The sequence below is a fragment of the Dasypus novemcinctus genome, chromosome 11 (genome assembly GCF_030445035.2).
Source record: "Dasypus novemcinctus isolate mDasNov1 chromosome 11, mDasNov1.1.hap2, whole genome shotgun sequence".
NCBI classification, from domain to species: Eukaryota; Metazoa; Chordata; class Mammalia; order Cingulata; family Dasypodidae; genus Dasypus; species Dasypus novemcinctus.
The window spans coordinates 27,485,751-27,511,940 of record NC_080683.1 but is presented as its reverse complement, the minus strand read 5'-3'; the positions used below and the strand labels follow the sequence as shown (position 1 = coordinate 27,511,940).

The 26,190-nt window shown below is 34.3% G+C and overlaps 1 protein-coding gene across 5 annotated transcripts in view; it reads right to left on the bottom strand.

The window, feature by feature from the left end:
• The window catches only part of TINAG (tubulointerstitial nephritis antigen), an 86,038-nt gene that overhangs the window by 44,721 nt on the left and 15,127 nt on the right, over positions 1-26,190 (bottom strand). For all 5 annotated transcript variants that reach the window (XR_009187933.2, XM_058306899.2, XM_004475371.3 and 2 more), the window contains exons 4-8: positions 22,000-22,114; positions 10,690-10,813; positions 7,631-7,781; positions 3,918-4,098; positions 2,583-2,628 (exon numbers count right to left, since the gene is read on the bottom strand). Coding sequence is in view for 4 of the 5 variants with exons in the window: in XM_058306899.2 (XP_058162882.1) it covers positions 2,583-2,628; positions 3,918-4,098; positions 7,631-7,781; positions 10,690-10,813; positions 22,000-22,114 (617 nt within the window). In the remaining variant the exon portion in view is untranslated. The remainder of the gene's footprint in view (positions 1-2,582; positions 2,629-3,917; positions 4,099-7,630; positions 7,782-10,689; positions 10,814-21,999; positions 22,115-26,190) is intronic.

Here is a 26,190-nt window from a genome sequence, read left to right as displayed (position 1 = left end):
ACAGTCTCTTCAAAGCGATCTAGGCCTTTTCCATTAAGCATCTCACAGTTCCTCAAAAAAATACCCTGTACCCATTTATAAAACTGTTCCAGCATTTCGGTAATTGCAAAAGCACTTCCCCACTCCTCAGTACCAAATTCTGTATTAGTCAGCCAAAGGGATGCTGATGCAAAAAAACAGAAATTGTTTGGTTTTTATAAAGGGTATTTATTTGGGGTAGGAGCTTACAGACACCAGGCCATAAAGCATAAGTTACTTCCTTCATCAAAGTCTATTTGGAGCAAGACAGCTGCCAACGTCAGGCTTCCTGGATTCCTATGTTCCTGGGGCTTGCTTTTCTCTAGGTTCAAGGTTCCTTTCTTCCTGGGGCTGGCTTCTCTTTCCTCTGTGTGCTGACTTCCTGGGGTTCTAGCTTAAGTCTTCAGAATCATACTCCAACATCAAAACTCCAACATCAGAATCCCTCAACTCTGTCCTTTGCTATGCCTTTTATCTGTGAGTCCCCACCCACTAAGGGGTGGGCACTCAATGTCTTAATCACAACTCAGTCATGCCCAGGTACGGATCAGATTTCAAGCATAATCCAATATCTATTTTTGGAATTCATAACCATATCAAACTGCTACATTAGCGCAGGCAACTAGAAGTAGGCAATAATCATTTTGCCCCTACAGCAAGATGAGTCAACTAGTATTCTAACCATTGATAAAAAATGTATAGATATTGCTGTGGATTTTCTCTTGTACAGAACCATTGATTCCTTTAGCTCCTATTACTTCAACTCTTCTCAGAGCACCATGAATAAAATATATTCTTCATTGTCTGAAAAACACTAGCAACTAAAAACCATGGGTAGAAGCCATCTTGATAACTGAAAGATGGTGCCTTCCTTCAGTTTCTGATACCAAACAGACTCAATAAACATGTAAAAACATAGCCCTATGAGCTAAAGTATTGCAATTTCACTTTTGGAAAACTGCAGAAAACTCATTTTACAAGGCTATAACATGTATGACAGAAGTTGTTCTTCCATCTCTAGTTACTGGCTCAGACTGGCAAAAGGTAGGTTTTCAACAAATATTCGTTAAAAGAATGTTGAACAACTGTCATAATTGACTTCATTGTTTTGATATTTTATCTTTATATTTTAATTCATCATATGTACCTGTGTATGTGACCATAAAATAAATCTAAGGTATTCTCAACTTTAAATACTCATAATCCAAATCTTTTGATAGATTTAAAAGAGAATTAATGAACAAATTAATGAACAAAATAAAATGAAAAAAAAGAAAGAAAAGAAAAACATAAATGCAACGATTTGAAGAATCAGAGGAGTCATTTAAATAGCAAATGCCAAAGTTGAAATTTTGAAATTTTGAGTTTAAATGCCTGAAACTTCAAAATTTGTTACACATGTCCCACATGATGTATACATTGAAATTAGAGGTGAATTTCCCCAGACTTATAACAGCCAACAAACTATACAACTGTAAGGAAGAAAAAAAGAAAAGTTTTCTCCATTTGTCTTGGGTTTTGTGTAAGGTCTCGGAATTTTTTAAATTAAATCCAATACATATTTACTATACAATTTAATTTTTTCAATAAATTCTAAGTGGAAATAATAATCAATAAAAATTCTCCCAACACAATTGTAAAATCCAATACCAATTTGATCAGCATTCACAAAAACAAAAACAAAAACTGACCAATGGTTCCTTAAGTATGTATCAAATATTTTAAAATTAATTTTGGCTTATTTTATATTCTCCTGCATTGATAAAATTTTGGGGCCTTTCAGAGTTCCCAAATTGAAATTCCATTTTAGGCATCACTGGATTTGCTATTCCATGCACTTCGAGGCAACGCTTAGTACAAGGAATATATGTTGTGAATTTATGAACATTATCCATGTCATATGTATAAAATAAAATGTATTTTCAAGAGGAACAAAGGAGCAACTATTTATCAGGGATATATTAAAACTCAAAGTCAATGTACAGTAACCACTGTACTCTTTTCTTATTGTTAGCTCAAATTCATAATACATTTACAAAATTTATCAAAATAAAAGGTCTTTTGCAAAATTCAGAAGTCATACTGGCTTATTTGCTTTATTATGAGTTAACAGAAAAAGGGAGGTATCTACTTTGCTTCTACTGTTAAACCTCCTTTTTTTTTTCAAATCATCACCTACACCTTTTAAATTGAAGGTAAGAAAATATCTAACATTATGGATGATTCTTAAATATGATTGAATGATGAAGTGAACTCCATTTCAAATCAATCACTTCACATTTTATATTTGACTATCTGTTTGATCCATGATCACTTTTGAAAGTCTTGGCAGACTTTGATCAGAAGCTTCATAAGTATTTAAGAATATCATCTTTACTTCAATGTGAGTCTACTTTAAATGTTAGCTAATAAAGTTAATATATGAGCATATTTTCCATAATTACACTAACCTTAGAACTGTTAAGTTCTTATAGTACTCTAAAAGTTTCTATTCTTATTAAACACATTTTATATGAGCTAAAATATAATTTTGTTAGCAAAGGAAGGAATAAGACCAAACTTACCTTGAACTGGTCCATTTTGCATAATTTCTTTCATTATCTCAGTTTCCTAGAAGGAAAAATATTTTTGAGTATCATCATTTTTACCAATGCATGTTAACATATTTTTTGTGGACAATTTTAAGTGTTATACATTCCAAAGTTATTTGACCACTCACAATTTACTATTTAACATGGTTTGAAACCTTCCTATGTGAAATTCCATGATGAAGCTGCTAAAGCCAAATGCATCTGTTTCTTTCATTGACTTTTATCACTTAATAATAATTTTGAAGTGGAGAGGAAATATAACTTCTTACGGTCATAAAGAAAAGTTATTCAAGTGGCTAAAAGTATGCTTTGACAGTGGTGATTGTTGTTACCTCTATTTTTTTAATCACAAGTGCCATTCCAGATGACTGTTTAGTGAGATACCTCAATTGTGATATAGTATAATTATAAAATAAATTCTATTATAGGGAAATACAAAAAGAGTCATGGGTACAGATAAGAAAAGGAAATTAATTCTGCCTAGGAGTTAAGGAAAACGTCACAGAGAAGGTGAGGTTAGACTTGGGCCTTGATGCATGTATGGGATTTCACCTGAGATAGATTCGATGGCCATTTGGGTGAAAGGAATCATCACATATCTAAACAGAGAAGCATAAAAGAGCATGATGTGTGTGGATAATATACAGTAAACCTATGTATCAGGATCATTATGGACTGGTGGAGGTGGTGCATGCTAGCAAGACATGAGCCTGTAATAGTAGGTCAGACCCAACTCATGAAAGACCTGTATGCCACAGGGAGAAAATATATTCTGTGGGTATTTGGGAGTCACTAAAGGTTCAGATACTCTGAAAGTGAGATTGCAGGGATAACTATGACATCTTGGAATAAAATTTGCCTAGCTTTTAAATATGACACAGTGGAATCCAACAGAGTCTTCTTCCCATTATGGTTTGGCACACTTTAATGATTATGTTGAATGAGGCAAAGGATTGATAAAATTAAATTATGACAAATGATCTTGCCACAACAACAAAAAAGTCAGAGAAAAGGTGTTTGACTCAGCTTTTGTCACTGTCAAATAAATATCTATATAAGCATAATTTTAAAACTTTTTTTCTCTGACAATTTTGAATTTACATCAATCATTTACACTGTGAATATTACACAGATTAGAAATTATACTCGGACTGGAAGTCTTTTATGGACACTTTAAGAATATCATATAATTACATTGGAAAACCCAGCATTTTATCAAATCATAATACTTTTGAATAGTTTTAATAACAGCAGTGCTATATATTTTTGAGAAAGTCAAACATTATTAATTTTGCCATTTAGACTTACATTGGAAGAGACTCTGTATGGAGGAGAACATTGGTAGATCCTGTTAGATTTCTCAATGTTGTTGGGACATGGCTTTGTGGCATGTCGCTTTCCCCGCCCATCAGATCTACTTGCCATGGCACAGCCGTTATTGCTGGCATTTTGGTTCTTGAAGAGTGGATAGCATGCATGGGATACCAGTCTATGGGGAATAAGCAAAGAAGCAAAGGTAATATTTAGGAAAATGACACAGTAGTCTATCTATATTCAATATTACTGAATCAAACATTCATAAATTAATCTGGCCACTTACATGTGCAATTATCTAACTGAAATGTTGACTGACTCCTACACAGCAGCTCAATGACATTATACTCCTCCCTTCCCCTCTTACATCCTTATTATAATTTTAAACTTTTTACATCAATCCATTTTAAGAAATAATTCTATCTCTAGTATAGAATTTCCTAAAGGGGAAAAGTGGCTGTCAATAAAGTCTGTAGGAATAATAATGAAGAAGGACTACTTCTATACCTTTAAGTGTAATATTTAAAGCCAAATTAAATGTGTAAAATACAGTGAATTTGATTATGCTCTGATGGGATGTTCTGATAAATCATGTGTTTTAGAGTTTCATTTTAAAAACATTTTTGTTAAGTTATACATACCTTTTCATAAGATTTCAATTATTATGTACCTGTAATTCATGACACTTTGAGGAAAATAGCATAATACTACTATAATATTAAAAGTAAATAAGGTAGAAATTTACCAGATGTATGCATTATACAAAAGACAGAGAAAATGATTTCTATTCCTGATTTTGAAACTAAACATAGCAAAGTACAAATTATTTGGCTTAAAATCTAACATAATTCTAGAGACAGATAGTAAGGGAAATGAAACCATGGAATTGATTTAATAGATATTCAGTATTCAACTGACTAAAGAAATATCTACTAAGATTAGTTCAAGAAAATTCAAAAACATCAAATAGAATATTAGAATTAGATAAGGAACATGACGAAAGCGAAGTCATTAAAAACACTCAAACAATTCCCATCCTGGGAAGTCCTGCTACATTCTCTAATAGAGTGGCAAGAATCCCTAAGAGTACATGGGCACTGCCTAGCAAAGGAGGACAGACCAATACGCCAGGGCCATGGCATTATAGTTGTACTTATGGACCTTGTTCTTGTGAAATTGAAACTTAGCTAGTATTATATATTGCCTATAAGTTACCTCCTAAAAGTATCCTTGTTGCTCAAATGTGGCTTCTCTCTAAGCCAAACAGCATAAAATCTCATTACCTTCCCCCCCTGGTGTAGGACACAACTCCTGGAATGAGACTTTCTGGCACTGAGGGATTATTACCAAGTGCCAACTAGCGGTGCATTTGGAAAAGAAGTTGACCAAAAGGGGAAACTATTAAATACAAATGAGTTTTTATAGCTAAGAGATTTCAAAATGAGTCATTCCAGAGGTTATGCTTATGCACATCTCAGGAGGATCTCATTGACTGCCGCGGTAAACAGTGTCTTAAGCAGGGGTGATCCTGTGAGCTCTAGAGACGTCTAGACACTATAGGCAGGGCAGATAATCTCAGGAATTAGGGACCCTGTCTTTGGGCCTTACTTTGGAATACGTTTTCCCCAATGTAACAGAGTTAGACTCATTTATAATTTCCCTATAGAAGGTTCTTATGCCCCTTTTATTTGAACCTATAATTAAAATTATAATCATTAAATATATGTACAAGAGACTTAAATCTTCAGTCTGTTCATATGTCAGTTGAGCCCTGAATCTCAGCAGAATTGAAACACCCACTCTCCAGTTCATCGGACTCACCCAGGACAACTAACAAAATGATGATGGACAATGCTCATCCTCAACAGGTATGTACAACTGCAAGTAATACAGTTCCATCTATCTGCCCAATGGATTCAAATTCCCTCTAAATCAGAAACAAAGTGGGCATCTCCATCCTAAAGTCTTCAATATTGAGAAACTAACAAATGTAACTATGAACTATGATAGACTTGTAGCATTGATAGAAGGCAGTGGTCACCATAGATTTTGAATGGAGGGAGAGGGAAGAATAGGCATAACATGGCGTGTTTTTGGAACATTGGAATTGTTCTGAATGGCATTGCAATGATGGATACAGGCCATTTTGTAAAAACCTATAAAAATGTATAGTTGAAAGTATAGGGGGTACAGTAAAGGGGAATCCCCCTACATTTTTTTTTAAAAGATGTATTTTATTCTCCCACTTCCACCATTGTCTGCTCTCTATGTCCACTCATTGTGCTTTTTTCATGTCTGCTTGTCTTTCATTTAGGTGGCACTGGGAACCAATCCTGGGACTTCCTGGAGTGGGAGAGAAGTGCTCAATCTCTTGTGCCACCTAAGCTTCCTGTTCTGCTGTGTCTCTTATTATTTCTCCTCTTTGTCTCTTTTTGTTGTGTCATCTTGCTGCACCAGCTCTTCACTCAGGCCAACATTCTTGTGCAGGTCAGCACTCCTGTGCAGGCCAGCATTCTGCTTGGGCCAGCTCACTGTGCAGGCCAGCTTGCCTTTACTAGGAGGCCCTGGGAATTGAACCCTGGACCTCCCATATGGTAGACAGGAGCCCAATTGCTTGAGCCACATATGCTTCCCTTCTCCTACATATTTGATGCATCATTTATATACTCTAAAGTTTTAAAAATAAATAAATAAATAAATAAATAAATAAATAAATAAATAAATAAAAACAAACTTTAAAAGCCCTAACACTTCCAAGAAAAAAAATGTATTAAATTTGTGACTTTGTGATTAGTTTAGGCTGAGTCTCAGTGATAATTTATATTTTTAAAGCCCCTAAAGTGCTTTCATTTTTATAAAATGCTTTTATTTTTGCTACAGTGCAAAGCAGAAGTCAACCAAGTATCACTACACCAGGTATGGTGTACATTACCACTGTGCTGCAAGTACAAGTTGCCCATTCTAAGCTCCATCTTATTAGGAAAAATGTCCAAAAAAAAAGTTAGAGAAAATTATCACTAACTGTCAATATCCCCACCCACTCTCTTTCAAGGCACCTAACTGCTTTCTAGCACACCCAAAAGACTCAGTGGATGAAGAAATAAGTGGTCAGAGCATGTGTATATCACTAGTTAATAGGTTCAGTGTCTATAGCTGAACAACTCAGATCTTCGGTACATGGGGGACTATGGGTATCAGACTATGTGAGAGAAACAAAATGCAACATGCCTTTTCTCATCAAATGGGATGGGGACAATAATATCGATGAGCTGAGACAAATGATAAATTACTTTGTTATTTTATTTTTCTGGCTTTGTAATCTAACTTTAAAGTGGCATTATCAGTTCTACTGAGTAAGTGAAAAAGCTCAGCAAAGGTATGAGAAACACTGATTTCTTTATTCTCTCATTAGGACAGTTTGACTCAGAGTAACAAGAAGTTAACCTTTAGTAGAGCCTTCAAAACTAAATTTCCTATTCTAAATTTTGGTTAGAACTGTATTCTTCAATTAATTTTTTTCAATAACTTCTAATCATGGTAGAAACCAAATATAGTGTATATTTATATATCGATTCATATTTATATAGATGTAGTATATACATATCTATAGATTTTTTGGTAAAATTCTTGAAAGGTAATTTTTTCCTTATTTCATCCCAAGCAACACTCATAAGAATCACAGAAACACATGCCAGGCAGCTATTTACCCACGTTTTCTCAGGTACCACCAAGCCCTATCGATGCTTCCACTGCTACATCCATGCCGGTTCTTAGCACAGCACGAGATCAAGTTCTGAGGTGATAGATTGGCTGTGTATTGACCATTGGACTGAATTGCTATTCGGTCAGCTGCCACACCTGTTTCAAACAGAATATTGATTAATGTTCAGAGAGCACAATATTTACAAAATCCCTTTTGTTAACCTATCCTATACTATTCTTCAAAACTTCACCTGAAACTACATACTTAAAATTATGAGGCCAAAAGTCATTGATATATTTGTGTATAACAAATTCAACTCTGCCATAATTTCAGTCAAAATATTTGTCTAAGTTTTGGTATTGCTCCATTATCTTATCAACTTGAAAGACTTTTCGAATTTCTTCTTCCTTTCATGTTCGGTAAACTTCTGAATTCTTCCTTAAGACATGTCAGTGTTGAAACACTTCAAGGACAGGGGCCATATCTGACTTATATTTATGTCATCTGCACCTAGAACAGTTTCTTGCAGATAGTTATTGGTATTTTTATTTTTGAAATGAATTTCATGGGAAACCATGAAAACTTATCATGTAAACATTAATTGGAAATTTGTCCCTGATCATCTGATACATTGTGGTAAATTGGTATCTAGTTTAATTGGTGTTAGTTTACCAAGGAGACCATACTTAAGCTGAGCCCTACTTTTATTAATCCATCTATTACTGTAAGAGGATATAATTCACAGAAGCAAATGACATTATATTATCACCTACAGTATTCTCAAGAAAATAATCTCCTATTTTATAAAAGAAAATAGCAATTCTTTGATGCTTTGTCTTTTGATACAAGAGTTCAGAAAAAAAATGGTGGATTTTTAAAATATGAGGGTAACTGCTCTTTGGTTCAGAAAACATTTTTTGCAATACAGATAAAAGTATAGTCAAGGAGTCAGAAGCCTGGCTTCCAAGGTCATTTCTGACACTTCTCAGCTTTTGATTTTGGGTAAGTCACTTCACCTATTTGTGCCTTCTTACAAAATTAGAGGCTTGAAAACGGCGACCTCTAAGACCTGTTCCAATCCTGTGAATCTGTAAATTTCAACTAACATATAAGTATTTTACATCCTAATATACAATATGTTGCACTTACACAAACATTTCTGTATCTTCATGGAAGGTTTAGTCCAAATTCATTTGAAATATTTTTTAAAGGTTGGGAGGCTCAATGAATAACTCAGTTCAGCTGCTGCTTCTTTCTTCTCGGAACTTTTTGTTGGGCTTTACCTCTGAGACACAATCTATTATTATTTTCTTTGCTTACTTTAGTCTGCTTCCTTATTTGTTCTGTGACATATTATCACTCCCATCATTCCAAGCATCTTTACTTCTTCAGCTTCTGATATCTCACTTGAATTTAATTTAGTTATCAAGCTACATTCTACATGTGTGCATATTGTGAAAGTATCTTATTTATTTGACTTTATAACTTTTAGCTTCTTTGAAGGACATTTTTCCTTATTTTAACAATTATTTCCTGACATAATTTTCTAGATCTTCAAGAGTACTGATTTTATTATTTTCATTATTTAACACACATACGAATAGGATCAGTTTGATTTATCTTACTAAAAATACAGGATACACAATTATTAATATGTTCTCTGAAGCCACGAAAGGGTAGAAACCTCTCTGGTGCCCTGGTAAATTCAGCAGGGGGACAAATCTAGAATTAACCTTGGGTAGAAGCCATGTGCAGAGTTGTGAGCTGGGGACATCTAATATACCTACCAATAGCCTAGCAAGATGCTCTGAGTATTTCACCACTAATGTCTTTCCTACGACAGCTTCAGAAATAGTTTTAACTTAAATTTAAAGCAAAATTCTTATACATCACCGGGTAGGAGTAACGCTACCCCCACAAACATAAAATGACAAATGATGTATCTGATTAAATCGCTCCCCACCCATCTGAAAAAGGGCTCAGAGAATCCCCATGCAGATTTCTAACACAGTGAGGACAAACATTTGATAGCCAGAAAACATTTATAATGGAGGTGAGGAAGCGGTAGTGAGGAATTAGAGATGCAGACACTCCACAGTGAGCTTGGCCAACTGTATGATTCTGCCAAGGCCATCATTTCTGGCAAGAACTGGCTGATACTATTGAAGTATTGACATTTAGACAAAGATATCAGCACTTTTCTGTCCCAGGGTGTACATCCACAGAGCTGGCTTCTCTAGGATGGTATGTACTTATTTCACAACGCTTTCAGGGCTATTTTTGAGCAGTCTTTGAATTACATACAAAGCTTAGAGCAAAGTTTTATGAAGCTCTCTGGTAGTGGCCAATCCTCATCATGTTAGTTTGTATTTAATTGCTGGAATATAATCAACACTCCTTTGAGGATAAATTTGGAGAACAAGCCTTGGGATTAGCCTGAGTAATTCATTTATGGGCCTTGTGAATTCACATAAAAGAGGTTTTCCTAACACTGTTAGAGTAAAAGCACTAATTTGGAAGTCTCTTTTCTGGAAAGATCAGGCATGCAACTTTAGAATTACAATGTATAAATATTTAAAATCTTGCCTTTATCTAAAATATTTGATATATTAGTTTGAAATCACTTTATATCAAATTAGTTTAATAAGTAAATATATATTTTAAATATAAATATAAATGGAGAATAAGGTAATTATTGAATGAGTGTATAGAGTTGTTTTAAGGATCATAAATAATATCATGGATAAAGCGAAAACTTAATTCTCTTATTATCGGGCTTTAACTCTCTAAGGACAAAGATACTTTGGTAACTTTTCTTTGTTGTCCCTTTGATTCAGTCTTTATTTAAAGTTAGACTCTAAAAATAAAATCCAATTTTAAAACAAAAATGGATTTTTAAAAAATAATATTCAGATTGATTTTCTTGGTCAGGATGCAATTTTATTTTAGTTGACTATTTGTTAATATTAAATATTCTAATTTTATAAACCTTTTGAATACTGTCCTAGCCTCTAGCGTCAAAGGGGGAATTTATAGCAGGAATAATTAAAATAAGATTATTACTTGCAGTAGAAAACGCCCAGGATGCAGCACAATTTTTTTGATCCAATGGCCCATGAGTCCATCCAGGCCACTTATAAGAAGCAATAAAAAACTCCGGAAGACCAGTTGTTGCAGGCAAAGAAGCCTAAAGAGGAAGAAGAGGCAAGTGTTTCATATTCTTTCAAATGTCCTCCCAATAAGCACCAAAAGATCATGCATTTTTCTAACTCTTATTTTTTAATTATTTTATACACTCAAAATTTCTGAATGGCCCCCTGAAAAGTATTAGTTATGTAGGATTTCTAAAACACTTTCTGTATAAAAATGACAATTCAACTTGAGGAATCATAATAGTCCAAAATGAAAAGAACCTCGCCTAGAATGCTTTTCCTGGGTTAAAATACAGTGCAATAATTACAGCCAGTGTTTGTCATCTTGAATCAGAGTTTTGCTTATCCATGTGAAAGATCATGTGGTGTATTTTTAAATTTTTCCTAAGAAAGAGCATTTGCTTTTCTGCCCATCCTATTTTTGAGGGTATGTGTGATTCTGAGATGAAATTAATGTCAAAAGTATATAATATGGAAACTCTAAATTAACACACTTGGAGCCCAGCTATTGGGAAATGAGACCAGAATGAACTGGTTGATATTTATAAAAACATTGCAGATTAAAAGGGCTTCAGGAAGTGGGCAATACCAAGAGTTCAATAAATACGATGATGTCTTAAGAGTCCATTTTAAAGTTCTAACAGAGTCAATTTCAGTTACCGTCTTTCAGAGAAGGCAAACTAAATGTTATGGATCATGCTCTGTTCATTTCACAAAAAGAAAATCTAAAGCCTACTATCTTATGTTTTCTAACCTTTTCTAAAGAATGATGAATTTTATTTTCATAAATAATCATTTATTTATGGCATGGATTCCCAGCAAATAGACTAGTTCATTAAATTTTCATCACGCATAAACACACACATCATTTTTTAAAGTGTTTTAAAGTTTTACAAGTATTTAATACTCGGCATTTTCCTTGAGCTCCTCAACAGCCCTAGTGACACAGTCAGGGGCAGGTTTTCTTAATTCTATTCTATGAATGAGAAAACTGACTCTAAAAGTTAAATGACATACTAAGGAGTCTCAGTTAAATGAGAGAAACCCCTGCAACTAGACCCAGACTTCACAATTCTTAAGACCATGCTCCATTTCTATCATTTCCCTATTTTACCAGAAATAGAGGATTTTGCAATGGAAGTAAAATGTATGTAAAGCTAAAATTTAACCTCCTTAAGAGTCTTCATGATGGTGCATTAAAGTTGAGCTATTGATCCAATATCAAGCAAAAAATTACTTCTGACAAGTATATAACAGCTTCCGAGACTAAAGTAATTTAGAATTTTCACATCTGCTTAAAAAGGTATCCATCCAAAATAATTTGTAAATCTGAATTTTAATGGGAGAGCTCAGTTTTGATATATAGAACTATTATCAAATGATAAGAAAGTTATTAACTCCTGGGTTTGATGACTAAAAACACTGTTATTTAGATGATGGAAGAAAAGATGCCCAAAACTGTCTAGATTATAACATTTTGTCAGGCAGATCATTATAGATTAGTTGCATGATAATTTGGAAGAGAAAGTCATAAAAAGCCATATGATTTTAAATTCTGATACATTAGCTAGATAATCTGCAGGATTAGAGCAGTATTAATTTGTTGTTCTGAGTGGACAGTTTCAGAGAGGTAGACAGACTTTCCAAAGAAGTTTTTATAACTGGGATACAGCTCCACTTATCTTACATGTTATTTATACCTCCTAATATTATTGTTAGCTTATCAGGTTGACTTTTAGGATTTATGATACTAAGTTGTCTCAAGTTTCCAAAAAAATATTTGGCATATCAATCGTTATTCTAATTTATCATTTCATAATTCCAAAGTAATATATATTTAGCACATTTCTCTTCAGCTCTGTTGAAACAATAAGTATATAAATATTATTTCAACCACATTTAAGCAGGATTGAGTTATTTAAAATTTGACTTCCACGTGCCAAATCTTACCAAAGTGCTTTGCTCATGGGAGCTTCTCAATTTCTGATAATAATGATGAAGTACATACCTATTTGGTAGATTTGATATCTTAAAAAATATTAGCTCTTGCTCATAAGCACATTAAGTTAAGTTATAATACCAGCATACATTTGTTGCTTTTATGGTTTGTTCATTAAAGGTGAAAAATATGAATGGCTAATCTTTCTCGATAAGATCAGGAAATAGAGAAACAACAAGCAAGATGACATTTTTATTGAAAACATATTTACCAACCCATTAAGCCAGAAGATCAATCTTGAAGCTCATTTATTGCATTTTTCAAGACTACAACACATTTTATAATGCTCTTCCTAAAAATGAGCCCATAGCATTTGAAGGTGGACAAAAACATATTACTTTGCAATTTTCTTTGCCTTATGATTTCAGATAATCTGATATAATGAACACAGAGAAAAATTTTATATCCCATTATTTCATAATTATTGCATTCTCCTGTAAAGTAGAAATGTTTTTCAAGGGCTTATAAATAAAAGTAAGCATCACAGAATAGAAGCTTTTATGAACTTGTAATACATGTCTGACTTTAATGAATGATAATTTTTAATCTAAGAACAACTTAATAAAGCAGGTAACCAAGAGAAACACAGTGAGAGAAATTCCAAAATACCAGAGACTTAAATAGGATGGGAATTTATTTTTAAGGGAGATTTACTCAATTCCATATGGGTATTTTTATTTCTTTTAAATGTAATTTTTTAAAAGTCTGAGTCATAATCTAATTATATTTCCAAATTAATATTAGTCCAATTTTAGGTTAAATATGAACAGCCTCACTGCTTCAATACTGCCATTTAGAAAATAAAGATTAAAGGTAATGTGAATAAATATAAAAATTGAATGTAATGATGAGCACTGAAGAGTTTTGCAAAAACTCTTGCACGTCATTGAATTTAAATCTCTAAAGGAGAAATGGAAACATAATCACAGAGCACCTTGAGAAGGAATTGATTGATTTTTTTCAAGAACTTCAGAATAAATTCTGGACATTCTTACTATGAGTCCATATCCACACATCAACTACATGAATCATCTTCTTCATCACAAGTTGTACTTTTCTGCCACTTAAATTAGGATATTCAGAGTAACTTGAGAATCAAAAGGATGCAGCAGTAGATATCATTATGTTTTGAACTACACAAACTGAGGTCAGTGGCCATGGGTACCAAGAAATTTCTTCTAAACACTTTGATGTTAGTGAGGAAAGAACTAATTTTCTAGTTGTTAATAGCTAAGTAAACTTCTCATACTCAACAATATTCGCCTTCATGCCTTAACTTTTAAAGAGTCATGCTTTGATAATTCTGTAGTTTCTAATTACAATAAAAATTTTTAATGATACTTATAAATATCAATATGCAGTGACTGCAATAAGCCAGATAGTGCTAGTTCTTCTTTGGTCTCCCCCTTTTTAATAGGCTTCCTCTTGCCTCATGGTAGTAGAATTTTCAGCTTAGCACATGTGTTCTCATGAAACTCACTACATTTCCCAGCCCTCCTTGCTGGTAGATGTGGCCACATTACTAAATTCTAACCAATGGGATGCAAGCACAAGTGTCATTTGGCAGCTACTGAGAACTTTCCTTAAGAGACTGCGAGGACTTGACGTTTGCCAACTCTCCTTGGTCTGTTTTTCATTTCCTACAAGCAGGAATTTTGGCATTGTGGAGAGATGTGGAACAGACTTCTTGAATCACTATATGACCTTAGAAATAAAGGTTCTAGCCAATGGAACATGGAGAAGGAGGAAACTTGGTTATCCAGCACCAGAGGGTGAAAATTCAGCTCAGGACTACCTACTTCCATCTTTGTTGGTGAAAGATAAATTTGTATCATCTTAAGGCACTGTCATTTTGAGTTTTTGACAGTCTCGGCCTAATCGTGACTAATAAATCATCTATGTTATTAAAGCTGCTAGGGCAATACCATATGTTACTGAATCCAGGACATCATCAAACATAAACAGTATCCCAATATCAGAAGTGTTAAACTGTGAAAACAACATACATGCAAAAATAGATGAACAATGATAATTTCTAAAGGGAGTTACCTTAGAACACTGGTTCTAGTAATAGGTAATTATAAAAGAAGGAGTTCATGAGTCAAAAATTCTGAGAAACACTTGTTTTGAAAATTAAGTAGAATTTTGTCTTCACCACAATAGTTTTATAAACTGCTAATGTGTTATAAGATTTAAGAGGTAGAAATAATATCCTGATTTTAAATATTCATGATTTGGGTCAATGCAGAACATTTTGTTTTATATCGTTATTTCACTTCATTTGGTTTTTATTGTGAAGAAGCTCACAGGACAACTGTTTCATAGAAAATACTTAGGGAAACACCCTAGTATGGACCAGATAGAGATGTAAGGAGGCCAGAGAAGAGTGTACAATATACCAACAGGCCAAATCATCTCAGAAATCTACTTTTGAACATTGGAAAATATTTGCTCATTAAGAGTTAAAAAACATAAATTTTCGAATTTCTTTTGGAAGATCTGTCTTGTGGTGATAAAAGCAGTCCCACTGTGCCACTTAAGTCATGTTCAATTATATCACAATGTTCTGCATCCAACCATGACTAGTACAGAAAAATAAAACTGAAAATCTGAAAACTGATTTGAGGGATAAGACATTCATTCTGCCACAGTGCATCTCACTAAGGATTGAGGCCTGGGTGTATATCTTCTAAAGTTTACTGAAGGGTTTGAAGTTCCATACTGAAAGGAAGGTAAAGAGAGAGACTTGAGGAGACCTAAGTAAATGCTTTGGTGTTCTTTGATTCTTAAAATTCTTAATTCAGTAATTGCAAGAACAACTGGATTCTATTCTTTCCTTTTTTTTTTTTTTTTCTTTTTTAGGAGGTATCAGGGATTGAACCTGCAACCTTGTATGTGGGAGGCAGGCACTCAAAAACTGAGCTACATCTGCTCCCTCCATGACTTGTATTTATCTAAATAAATAAGATTTTGAGATGAGCTGGGGCAAGAATATACTATAACACAGACCCCACCATGCCCCTCCTCCTGCCACACCATGGATAACTTACTATATATAGAAACCTGATGTCAGATGTCTTATGTTCATTTCCGTGGGAGCTAAATGTCAATTTTATGGGGAAAATAATCCAATAATCAATATCATGTAAAGAATATGTTAACTATGTTAACTGAAGTTTTCTCTTTTCTAGTCAGTGTTTTGCTTTCACTAGAGGTTTCTCTTTACATAGGTTGTGTAGGTTATAAGAATAAAATAGAAGCTGTCCAGACAGAGTATTTCCTAATCAAAAAAAAACCTGAGTGGTAAAAACTAAACTTGAAATTTTTATTTTTCCAAAGGTACTTCTTATCCTTCAGTACTTGCTATCTTTAAGATATATTTTGGGAAAGGATAAAACAAATTCCTCCTATTATAAACAATGTCTAGAGAAAAAAAAATCTAGTCAATCAACTGATATGCGTTATGCAGATAATGATAATGTAGCAAGATGATTAAATGAATTTTTCATTTCTTACCTCAATGATCTATTAATCAGTAACTTTAAAAGTTATTATATAATACATACAATATTATTTTACTTGAACTTCCAATAAACCATAGAAAAATTATGATATGTTCTCCTTTGTTAGTAACGAAAAGTAAAATACATACACTAAATTATGTACACACTAAATTACAAACATAGCTAAACATATATTGGGTGACTCATAAAAGACATTATGCTAGTTAACTATGAAACTAACTAAAACTTTTTAAACATTTTTACATATCAGTCTGATATCATATAATATGTCTATGGGTTCTAAAATGTTATGCCAAGCTCCCTAATATTTTGATAATTTCCAAATAGCTTAGATGTGATACTTATTTGTAAGAGCTTAGGTTAACTTTATTATTTTCCCTGGGGAATTAGCAATAGAACAATTAAAAAAATTTTTTTGACCAAGTCAAGTATACAAATGAACTCTCAATTTCCTGATTTATGTTTGAAAATAGTTTATTTTTCTTTCAAAATGCTTGCTATATTTATAATACTGCTTAATGAAGTTTCTTAGAATTATCTCCCAAATTCAAAAGCACTTGAACATCGTGTCTGGAAAAACAATCAGGAATAGAGATGTTGATTTGATTTGGTTTGATTTGATTTGATTTGATTTAGAAGCACAGAAGAAGAAATTTCAGGTTCACTAGCAGTAAGTAAACTCCATCTGTGTCAATAAATCCAGTGCTACATCTTTCTTAAAGAAATAAAATGCTTCAAATTATGGAGGGTTGGATAATTTAGTATGTACAGAGATGACCTGTTTCTGAACTCTGCCATTCTACCAAGATTAATATAAAAGAGAGAGAGCACAACTTTATCTATTATATAATAACATTTCTTTACTGCCACTATTTTCCTAATACTGTGCTAAGCACTTCACCTTCAGCGTTTCATGGACTCTTGCAAACCTATAAGTTAGGTAGTACTATTACCAGCTTTTTACTGAGGAGGAGACCGAGGCTGAGAGAGATTAAATAAATTGCCTAAATCAGGCAGTAAGTGGTGGAGCCAGGTTGAGACCCCAGCACTCTGGCTCCAGAGGTTCTACCTATCATGATATGTGGATGGTGCCACAGGGGTGAACCAGCTGGCCGGCACATCTTTAAACATGACTCTAGCTGTGAGGTTTCTGCTGCCTCAGAAGGACCTCACAATGCCAGTTTTGCATACAGTCAGAATAACTGGTTGCCTCCATTATTTTCTTTCTGAGACACTAAGAAATTTCTACCCAAAATACACTTCTGTTCCCTCCACCACTCTTATTTCAATATTTTAGCTTAAGTTGGCGTAATAGTTTCGTGGTGCTGCTATAGCAGATTGCCACAAACTGGGTGACATAAAACACCAAAAATCTATTCTCTGGCAGCAATGGAAGCCCAAAATCTGAAATCAAGGTGCAGGCAGGGCCACACTCCCTCTGAAGGCTCTAGGCAAGAATCCTTCCTTGCCTCTTCCTAGCTGCTGGTAGCTCCCTACAATCTCCTGCAGTCCTGGCTTGTGGCGGCACCACTTCTATCTCTGCTTCTCTCTTCACATAATTCTCTTTTCTGTGTCTCTGCATGTCCTTTCCTCTTCTTACAAGGACACCAGTCTTTGGATTTAGGGCCCATCCCAATCTAGCATGAGCTTTTCTCAATCCTTATTGATTACACTGAAGGTCACCTTCTGAGGTTCAAGGTGGACATGAATTTTGTGGGAACACTGTTCAAACCACTAGATTTAGCATTTCTCAAAGTGTGTTTCATGGAATATGAGTCTGGGGGAATATTAGTAATATTATAAACAAAAAGTGGTTCTCTGATCTCATGAACTTAGGAAACAGTGGGTTAAAAAAAGGTTAATGGAACAAGGGGGTCTCAGTGTCTTCAATGGACTAACGAATAGTGTGAATCCTCAGAAGGAAGATATAATGCATCATTTCATAAAGTTATTTGACCCTGTTCACAGAGCATTCTGCATGACTGATGTTCCATGAAACAAATACTGAGAAATACTGGTTTAAGGTTTGAGCCCTGTGAAGGGCCATAGATTAAAACCTATCTTGTATGATAAAGTGACAAAAGGATCTATGAGCAGAATCTATTTTAAGTTCTTGTGGGGATCTGTAGGCCTAGCTAAAGGTCATTTCTCAATTAGTCCCATTATGGGTCCATTCATAAAATACAAACCTTAAATTGACTGAGAGAGAAAGTTTGTCTCATCCAAATAGTTCTTAACATTTTTAACTGTAGAACAAATTGGAATAGTACATGGACACAGCCTCAGAAACCAAAACTAAGGAAATGTCCAACCAGGACACATGTCCAACAAGACATTGACTCTGTCAGAAAAAAGTTAGGCATAGACTGATCAGCTAGCATTTGTTGACTTAACAATTAGACAAAATTCTAAAGTGGTGAATTGTATCTTCCAAAGACTCCTCTGCTGCCTATAGTTGTGAGCTGCCTAGCTCAAGTGTCAAGTAGAGGCTGCTGTCATCTTTTGCTGTGCCTGCAAGCCTTTTGCCCTGGCATATAACTGTTTCTGTCCAGACGGAATCATTTATCTAATTCCCACCAAGACTGACAAGCCTGTGCCCTTAGTACTGTATCCATCCAGAGGGGATGCTGTTCTCTAATTTTCAGGTTGCTACAGGTCTACGCAAGGCCCCTCTCAGCCTTTCTTCTTTTCCTTGCTTGCATCCTGAGAAAACAATAAGTTTGTTTCCTTTCGTCTGACCTTTCTTAGGATTGCCATCCAAGAAGTGCCCACTCCCAAACTCCCAAATTACCTTTTTCTAATCCCCACTATCAATATATTGCTATTCTTCTTTGTTGATAATTACACTACACAAAAATTCATTTGGATTGAACTAAACAGGTTTTTCACATTTATGATCATGACACCATTAACTTTTTTTTTTTCCCCAGGAGTTCCCAGGGATTGAATCTGGAACTTTGTACATGAGTAGCAGGAACTCAACCACTGAACTATACCTGCTTCCCTGATCATGACACCTTTGCATACCACCCATTATTTCTCTTACCTGTGTTCAGCAGACACACTATGGGTATAGTGACTTAAACTAAGGAAGCCAGGAAACCAGCCAGGGAAGAGAAGAGCTTTCCCAGGAAGTCGAGATGACTGGTGGCTTGTCTTTCCTGCCTGGGAAAAATTTTCTGAACCCCAGTTCTCATCAAAGTAATCTTGCCAAGAAAAGGGAGATATTTTGGGGTGGGAATGCAATGTAATTTCCCAGATGGCTTAAAATCATGCCACTGAGGTAATTGCCTAACTTAGTTGCACATATAGCCAATCCTACGGTGAAAATGTTTTTTTGTTTTTTTTAGTTGGAATAAAGTAAAAATAATAATAATAATATCACCCTGAAGTATACTAACAAAAAAAAAAAAAGAATTATAAAGTTTTACTTTATCTGTAGGCAGTTCATTAGCCTGTATTTGTGTATTTCTATTTAGTCACCAGGCTAAGAATTTACCTAATGTTTAGTTCTTCCTGTAGCTAAAGTTCAATTCAGTTCAAATTGACCTCATTATCTTCCTAGAAGTACTTATGTTTCTGATTCTCCTGTACCTGACAGATATTAAGTCAACTCCAACCCTCAGAAACTTTTTTGAAAGGTCCTCAGTCCTCAAACTACTGTGGCCTAGAATAAGAAGTGATTTCCTTGCCTCTCATCATAAATGAGTAATGGATCTCTCACAGATCAGCTAAATTTTCCTAGATTTACTTGGCAACTGTATTACATTAACTCATAGCACTAGGTAATTTAAATTCTTACAACCTCCTAAGCATTAAAATTTTCGTTTAAATATCGCCACCGTGACTTTAGGCAAACAAATCCCCAGAAGCCAATAAATCATTTAGAATTAGAGTTCCTTTTCTATGCTATGGTGAGTGGCAACTTGAGAAAGAAATGTACCTCATTTTCTCCAGAATATAAAACATTCCAAGTTGCAAAAGTTAAAACTTGAAAAGAAAATGTTAGACAAGGCCCCAAGGATACTGTAGACACCCAAAAGAGTGTTTGTCAGCTGAGACCCGCAATAAAAGCAAATGAAATATCAATTCTTATAAAGGGGATATTTCCTTAAACAAGAAATGCTGTCACGTTTTTTTTTAACCTTATAGAAAAAGCAGGTCCACAGCTCAACCCTTTTGGAAAAAAAAGTAAAAGAAGGAGCCTTTTAGCTAGAGGAAAAATGAAAAAGAGAACAACCAGCAAAAAAAAAAAAAAAATTGTCTCTCTTCTTATTGATCATACAGTTGGGTCACTCACAACCATGAATCACTAATGATTTTATATCTTACTGATTGCAGAAAAGATCAATTTCAGGAAACTAGCCCTGGGAAGGGCTTAAAAGACTTTTTTGCTTTTTTGAACCTGAATTGGTCATAGCTCACTGACTCTACTGGGACTCTGGGGATGTTGTGTTGGATGGATCTTTCATATATCCTGGCTCTGCACTTTAAGTAATTCTGTGAGACACCTAAAGTACCTCAGTCTCAGTTTACCTGTCTTTAAAATGTGTATAATAGCAGCATCCACTCCATCAAGCTGTTGTGATAATTAAATGAGATAGTGTGTGAAAGTGCTTATGAGAGAATATACCTTATTACCTTCTCTGATATTGGTTATAATTTAGCAGGCCCTACTACTGGAATTTGAATTGGAGCCATAACTCATGTGATTCCATCTCTTGAAAGCAACATACATTAAATGTTTAATGTATACCTCTTAATTTACAACTCATCCAATAGCAAACAATAATCCTACTTGCTCTGAGTTGCTTACAGCCTTTAGGCAGCCAGGATGGATGTCTTCAATGCAGTGTGAAGAGGCTGCACTCCAGCTGCCTGGGAGTGCCACTCTGGATATTGGTGAATACAAGCAAAATCGCAACTGGACAACCACGTAGGTGGTTTTACCATACTGGGTGGTAAAACTGCCTCTCTATGAGTTAGAAATTTGTGATAACTAGAGAGGTAGAAGCCTCTTTATGCAAGGTACTATTATCAGATGATAACGCCTCTTAAAAATGAAAGGGAAGGGAGTGGGTGCAGCTCCGTTGGTTGAGCGCCTGTTTCCCATGTACGAGGCCCAGGGTTCAATCCCTGGTACCTCCTTAAAAAAAAAAAGGAAGAGAAAACCAATACAACAGTAAAATGAAATAAGAATTCTGGGAAATTTAAGGCAATTTCACAAAGAAGTTTGCCAGGACATCAAGCAAAATTTGAAGGTGATCTTTGATTTTTGAGGACAAATGTTTCCTTATCATAGTAGCATACTGATCTGTAGTTATTGACATTTGCTTCATCTTCATGTAATGAATTCACCAAATAAATGTGCTTACTAAAAAAAGAATAACTAATTTACTTGCTTAAGTGTTGGGTAACTGAACAATCAATAATCAGTAACATGAATTTGCATGAAATCATTGGCAGTGTGAATGAACATGCAATCATTCTTTAAGACAAGAGGTAACTGGTAATAGTGAACTCTCAAAGTCCATATGAACACTTCGACGGATGCAACAGCCAATTTGGGAAAGGTATAAATATATGTGACTGAATTATAACTTTAAAGCTCAAAGCTCATTATTTATTTGACATTACTTTAAACACACATATGAACACACTTATACAAACACACATATACGTTAGTCAGAATACGCACTGTCATTTCATTCATGCTCAGAAGCAGGGGGCTAGGTGGCAAGGTGCCAAGGCGAAATTTGAAACCATCTTCCAAAGTCATTCCCCAGAACTGGCTGTAGTTCTGTGCTGTCCATCTGCCTTACAAGCGAAAGAGAAAAACATATATAGGTTATATATCACTTTTATTTAAAAATGTGCATTTAGATTTCCTAAATTGAAAATTGCAGCCAGTCTCACAAAAGAGAGCTTTCACTAAAGACTAGATACTCTTCATATAAACAATACACTATTGATAATTTAAATAATCAAGCATATGAGACACTCTTCCTAACTGGGTCTGTTTCAATAATTTTAATGATTCATAAGAGGAACCTAAAGCCATTTCAATATAAACAAAATCTAAGCATATGGAATCTTTAATATGCTAAATGATGTAAGTGGTAATAAGGTCAATATATGCAGTTTATTTTAAATGGCATTAAATGAATTTTAGAAAGAAGTGTGAATATGCAGAAATTTGATAGATTAAATAGAGTAATATGCTGCATTTATAATTTAGATTTAAAAAGATGCTGACCAGGTAAAAAGAATTCATGAAAAATGGTAAAAAATATAATTATATTTAAAAATATTAAATCATACCTAATTACTTAGAACTTAAATATTCTGTCATATATTAAATTAGCTAATTTGTATTAAGTTTTCAATAATCTTACTTATTGTTAGCAATAATAGGGAATCAAGTGATGTGAAATTAGGTATCAAAAATACATTTTTCCAGAGACATATTTTATACCCTTAGAAAAAAGAACCTTGCTTTCAAAATTTAATATTGAACTTTGGAGACAATAAAAATTCCTTAAGAGATTATAGGAGATGAACAATGAGAAAGATGAAAGTAATTCAATCATTGCCTATTTGAATTATCTACAACTTGAGGACAATATATTTTCTGTATTTAAGTCAAATCTACACTTTATCCTGTTTTGTTTATTGCCAAATTAATTTTAACGTGGTAGGCGCTGATGAAGGATTTAATGCATAACTACATTTTCAATAATATGCCTGGCAAGTTAATGCATTTCTTTTATGAGATCTGTTAGTTCATAAAATCTTAAGCGATTTTCAACCACAAATTTAAAGAGAAATCTCCATCATCCAAGTAATTTCAAGAAGGAAACTTCTGAATATATTAGATACTACAGTATTATTTAAGAGAACAGAGCCAGCTTTAGGCAAAATGGTGAAGTCAGTCAAGTGTGTTTTGATGCCCTACACTAGTAGTTTTCAACCTTCAGGTCTTGAGACATTTGTTTTTAAACATATTTTAGTGAGAAGAGATCAGCATACACAAAAATAAAAATAGGAGATAGGATAAAATAATATGGAATATTTTAGTTTCTTGCAAATAGTGAAGGTACATGTTTATATATACACTCACATACATATGTATGTATACATATGTATATGTGAATGTGTGTGTACTAGGTCACAAAATGAAATGTATATTTAATTGTAAGTCATGCTCAAAAAAGTGTGAAAGGTACTATCCTACCCTATCTTCCTTGACTTAGACACATCTTTTTATTCCAATTTATCATTTATTGAACATTCTTAACTTATCTATCATATTATCTGGTAAATACTAGGGACAGAGAAATAAATAAAATTTCTCTACCCTCAAGGGGTTCATACACTAACAAGGACTATAAAAATAGAAATGACTTCAGTGTGTGTCCTTTATTAGAAGTAGGTCCAAGTGTGGTCAGAGTGGAGGATTCAAACATAATTCTACCTAAAGCAACTGGTATTTTTTTTATAGAAAGTGAGCTTAGTGTTCAGTCTATAAGGATGAGATAAGCTTGATGGCCTGATTTGAAAGAAGAGGACATTTATTCTAAATAAAGGCAGCTCTTTAACAAAGCACACAGGTTTGAAATTGGGTAGCAATTTAGGGAATAGCAGATAAATTATATGCTTAAACCTATGAAAGGGGGATAGGGGTTCGGAGGAGTGTAAAACATGAGGCAGTAAAGCAGCATTTGGGCTGGATTGTTACTTATGCTGAGGAGAGCAAACTATATTCTGTAAGCACTGAAGAGTCATTGAAGAGTTTCAGGAACATGAGTGGTAGAATTGAACTGCTGTAGCATAACCATTAAAGTATAAAGAATAGATTGGAGTTTGGTCAGACAGGTATCAGGGAGATCAGTCAGGCCATTTCAAAGCTAGGCTTGATAAGAAATCCACTGGAACATAGCATAGGAATGAAAAAAATAAACATCTAAGAGTAACTTTGAGTATGGATATTAGCAGGGCTTGAGTGACCAGGAGTGAAGAAGGAGGAAGAAACCAATTAAAGTTTTCTAGTTTGGTTGACTAGGTGGAAGATAATGCTGGTAACCAAGGGTAGATTGAGAAAATTAATCCCTTTGGTTTGGGGTGTACTGATTTTTAAAAACTTGTGAAATATCAAGGCTAAGTTATCCAGTAGATTGTACATTTTGAGTTCAAAAGACAAATCAAGTTTAGAGATAATGTGATAGATTAAAAATGGCCACAAATTATTCACAGGTCCTTCCATTAAAAGATGGAGCACATTTCCCCAACCTTCAGAGCTGGGCTGGCCTAGTGACTTGCTTTGACTACTGAAATGTACTAGTATTAGTGTTCTGTAACTTTGAAGCTTCACCCTCAAAAGAACTTGCACATTCCACTCACAGCATGATGTGAACACTGCCATAACATAAAGAAGCCAAGACTAGACTTCTGGAGATACATGTCCAACAAAAACCAGCACCAACCACCAGACGTGGGGGTCAGGTCATCTTAGACAATTCAGCCCCAGTTGAGGTTCCAGATGTCTGCAGCATATGAGTGACCCCAGGAGAGACCAGGAAAAGAGTCTCAGCTGTGTCCATCCCAAATTGCTGAGGTGACCAAATGAAAAGTTCATAGTTTTAAGCCACTCATTCTGGAATAGTTTGTTACACAGCAGATAACTGAAATGGTTATGTATTTCCTTTTACTTCAGTAATTTACTGATTATAATTTGTACTACTAATTTGGCACTTATATCTTTCTTATTGGAAATCCTTTTACAAAGATATGCTATTTTGACTTCCCAAATAAATGAATTCCTTTAAGATAGCAACTCTTTATTTGTGTCCTCAGCAGCAACGCAAGTGGAATACAAATTTTATTAATATTAATTATTGCATTAAAAAATAAATAAGAATTGAAGTAGGTAATGAAGAATGAATAAAGGCTTGGATCTAAAATAGTACCAGGCTGTGGGTAATAAATGTTTTAAAGCAAAGGTTGCATATTTGTATATAGGCTATATAAAAGAGTACTTAATAAATATTGAAAATGTATTATATTTATATTTTTACACATGGAAACAATTTGAGCCTCAAAATATGAGAATAGATAAAATTATAATGTTCTTTTTAATTTAATGACTTTTTTCCTTTTTTTTCCTTGGTACTTAATTACTTTTACTCCTTTTCTTCATAGCTTTTCTCTTCTATTTATTTTTCTTTCAGCTCCTCATATTTCCTTTTGCTCCAATTTTACCTCACTCTTTACTTATTTTAAGTCATTTACCAGAGATAATTTAACTTCAACATTGTTTGCTTCTAAAAGGTAAGTCCTAGAGTTTTCTCAACATAAAACAAATGATGTAAGTTTCCTCCTGCCAAGGAAGGCAGCTGTGATGCATAATTTTATGTGTCAACTTGGCTAGGTTATGGTGCCCTGCTGTTTGGTTAAGCAAGCAGTGTCCTGATTGTTACTGTGAGGGTATTTCATAGATGGAGTTGCATTTACAGTCAGTTGATTGCATCTATGACTGATTGCATCTGCAATCAACACAGGAGATTGCACTCAGCAATGAGGGTAGTCTCCTCATCTAATCAGCTGGATATCTTAAAGCCAGAACTGAGGATTTCAGAAGTCGGAAAGAAGAATTTCTGCCTCTACTTCAGGCAGTCTTCTTCTCCTGGGGAATTCAACTTCCCTTTCACTGGAGTTTCCAACTTGCAGCCTGCCATATGGAATCTGGATTGCCCACTCCCATGGTCACATGAGCCAATTCTAATTAATTATTATTATTTACATGTATGTTACAAGAGTAAAATAGCTCATCATTTGCAGAGATTTAGAGAGAGAAAAAGAAAGAGAAAGAAAGAGACCAATCCAATCAGGT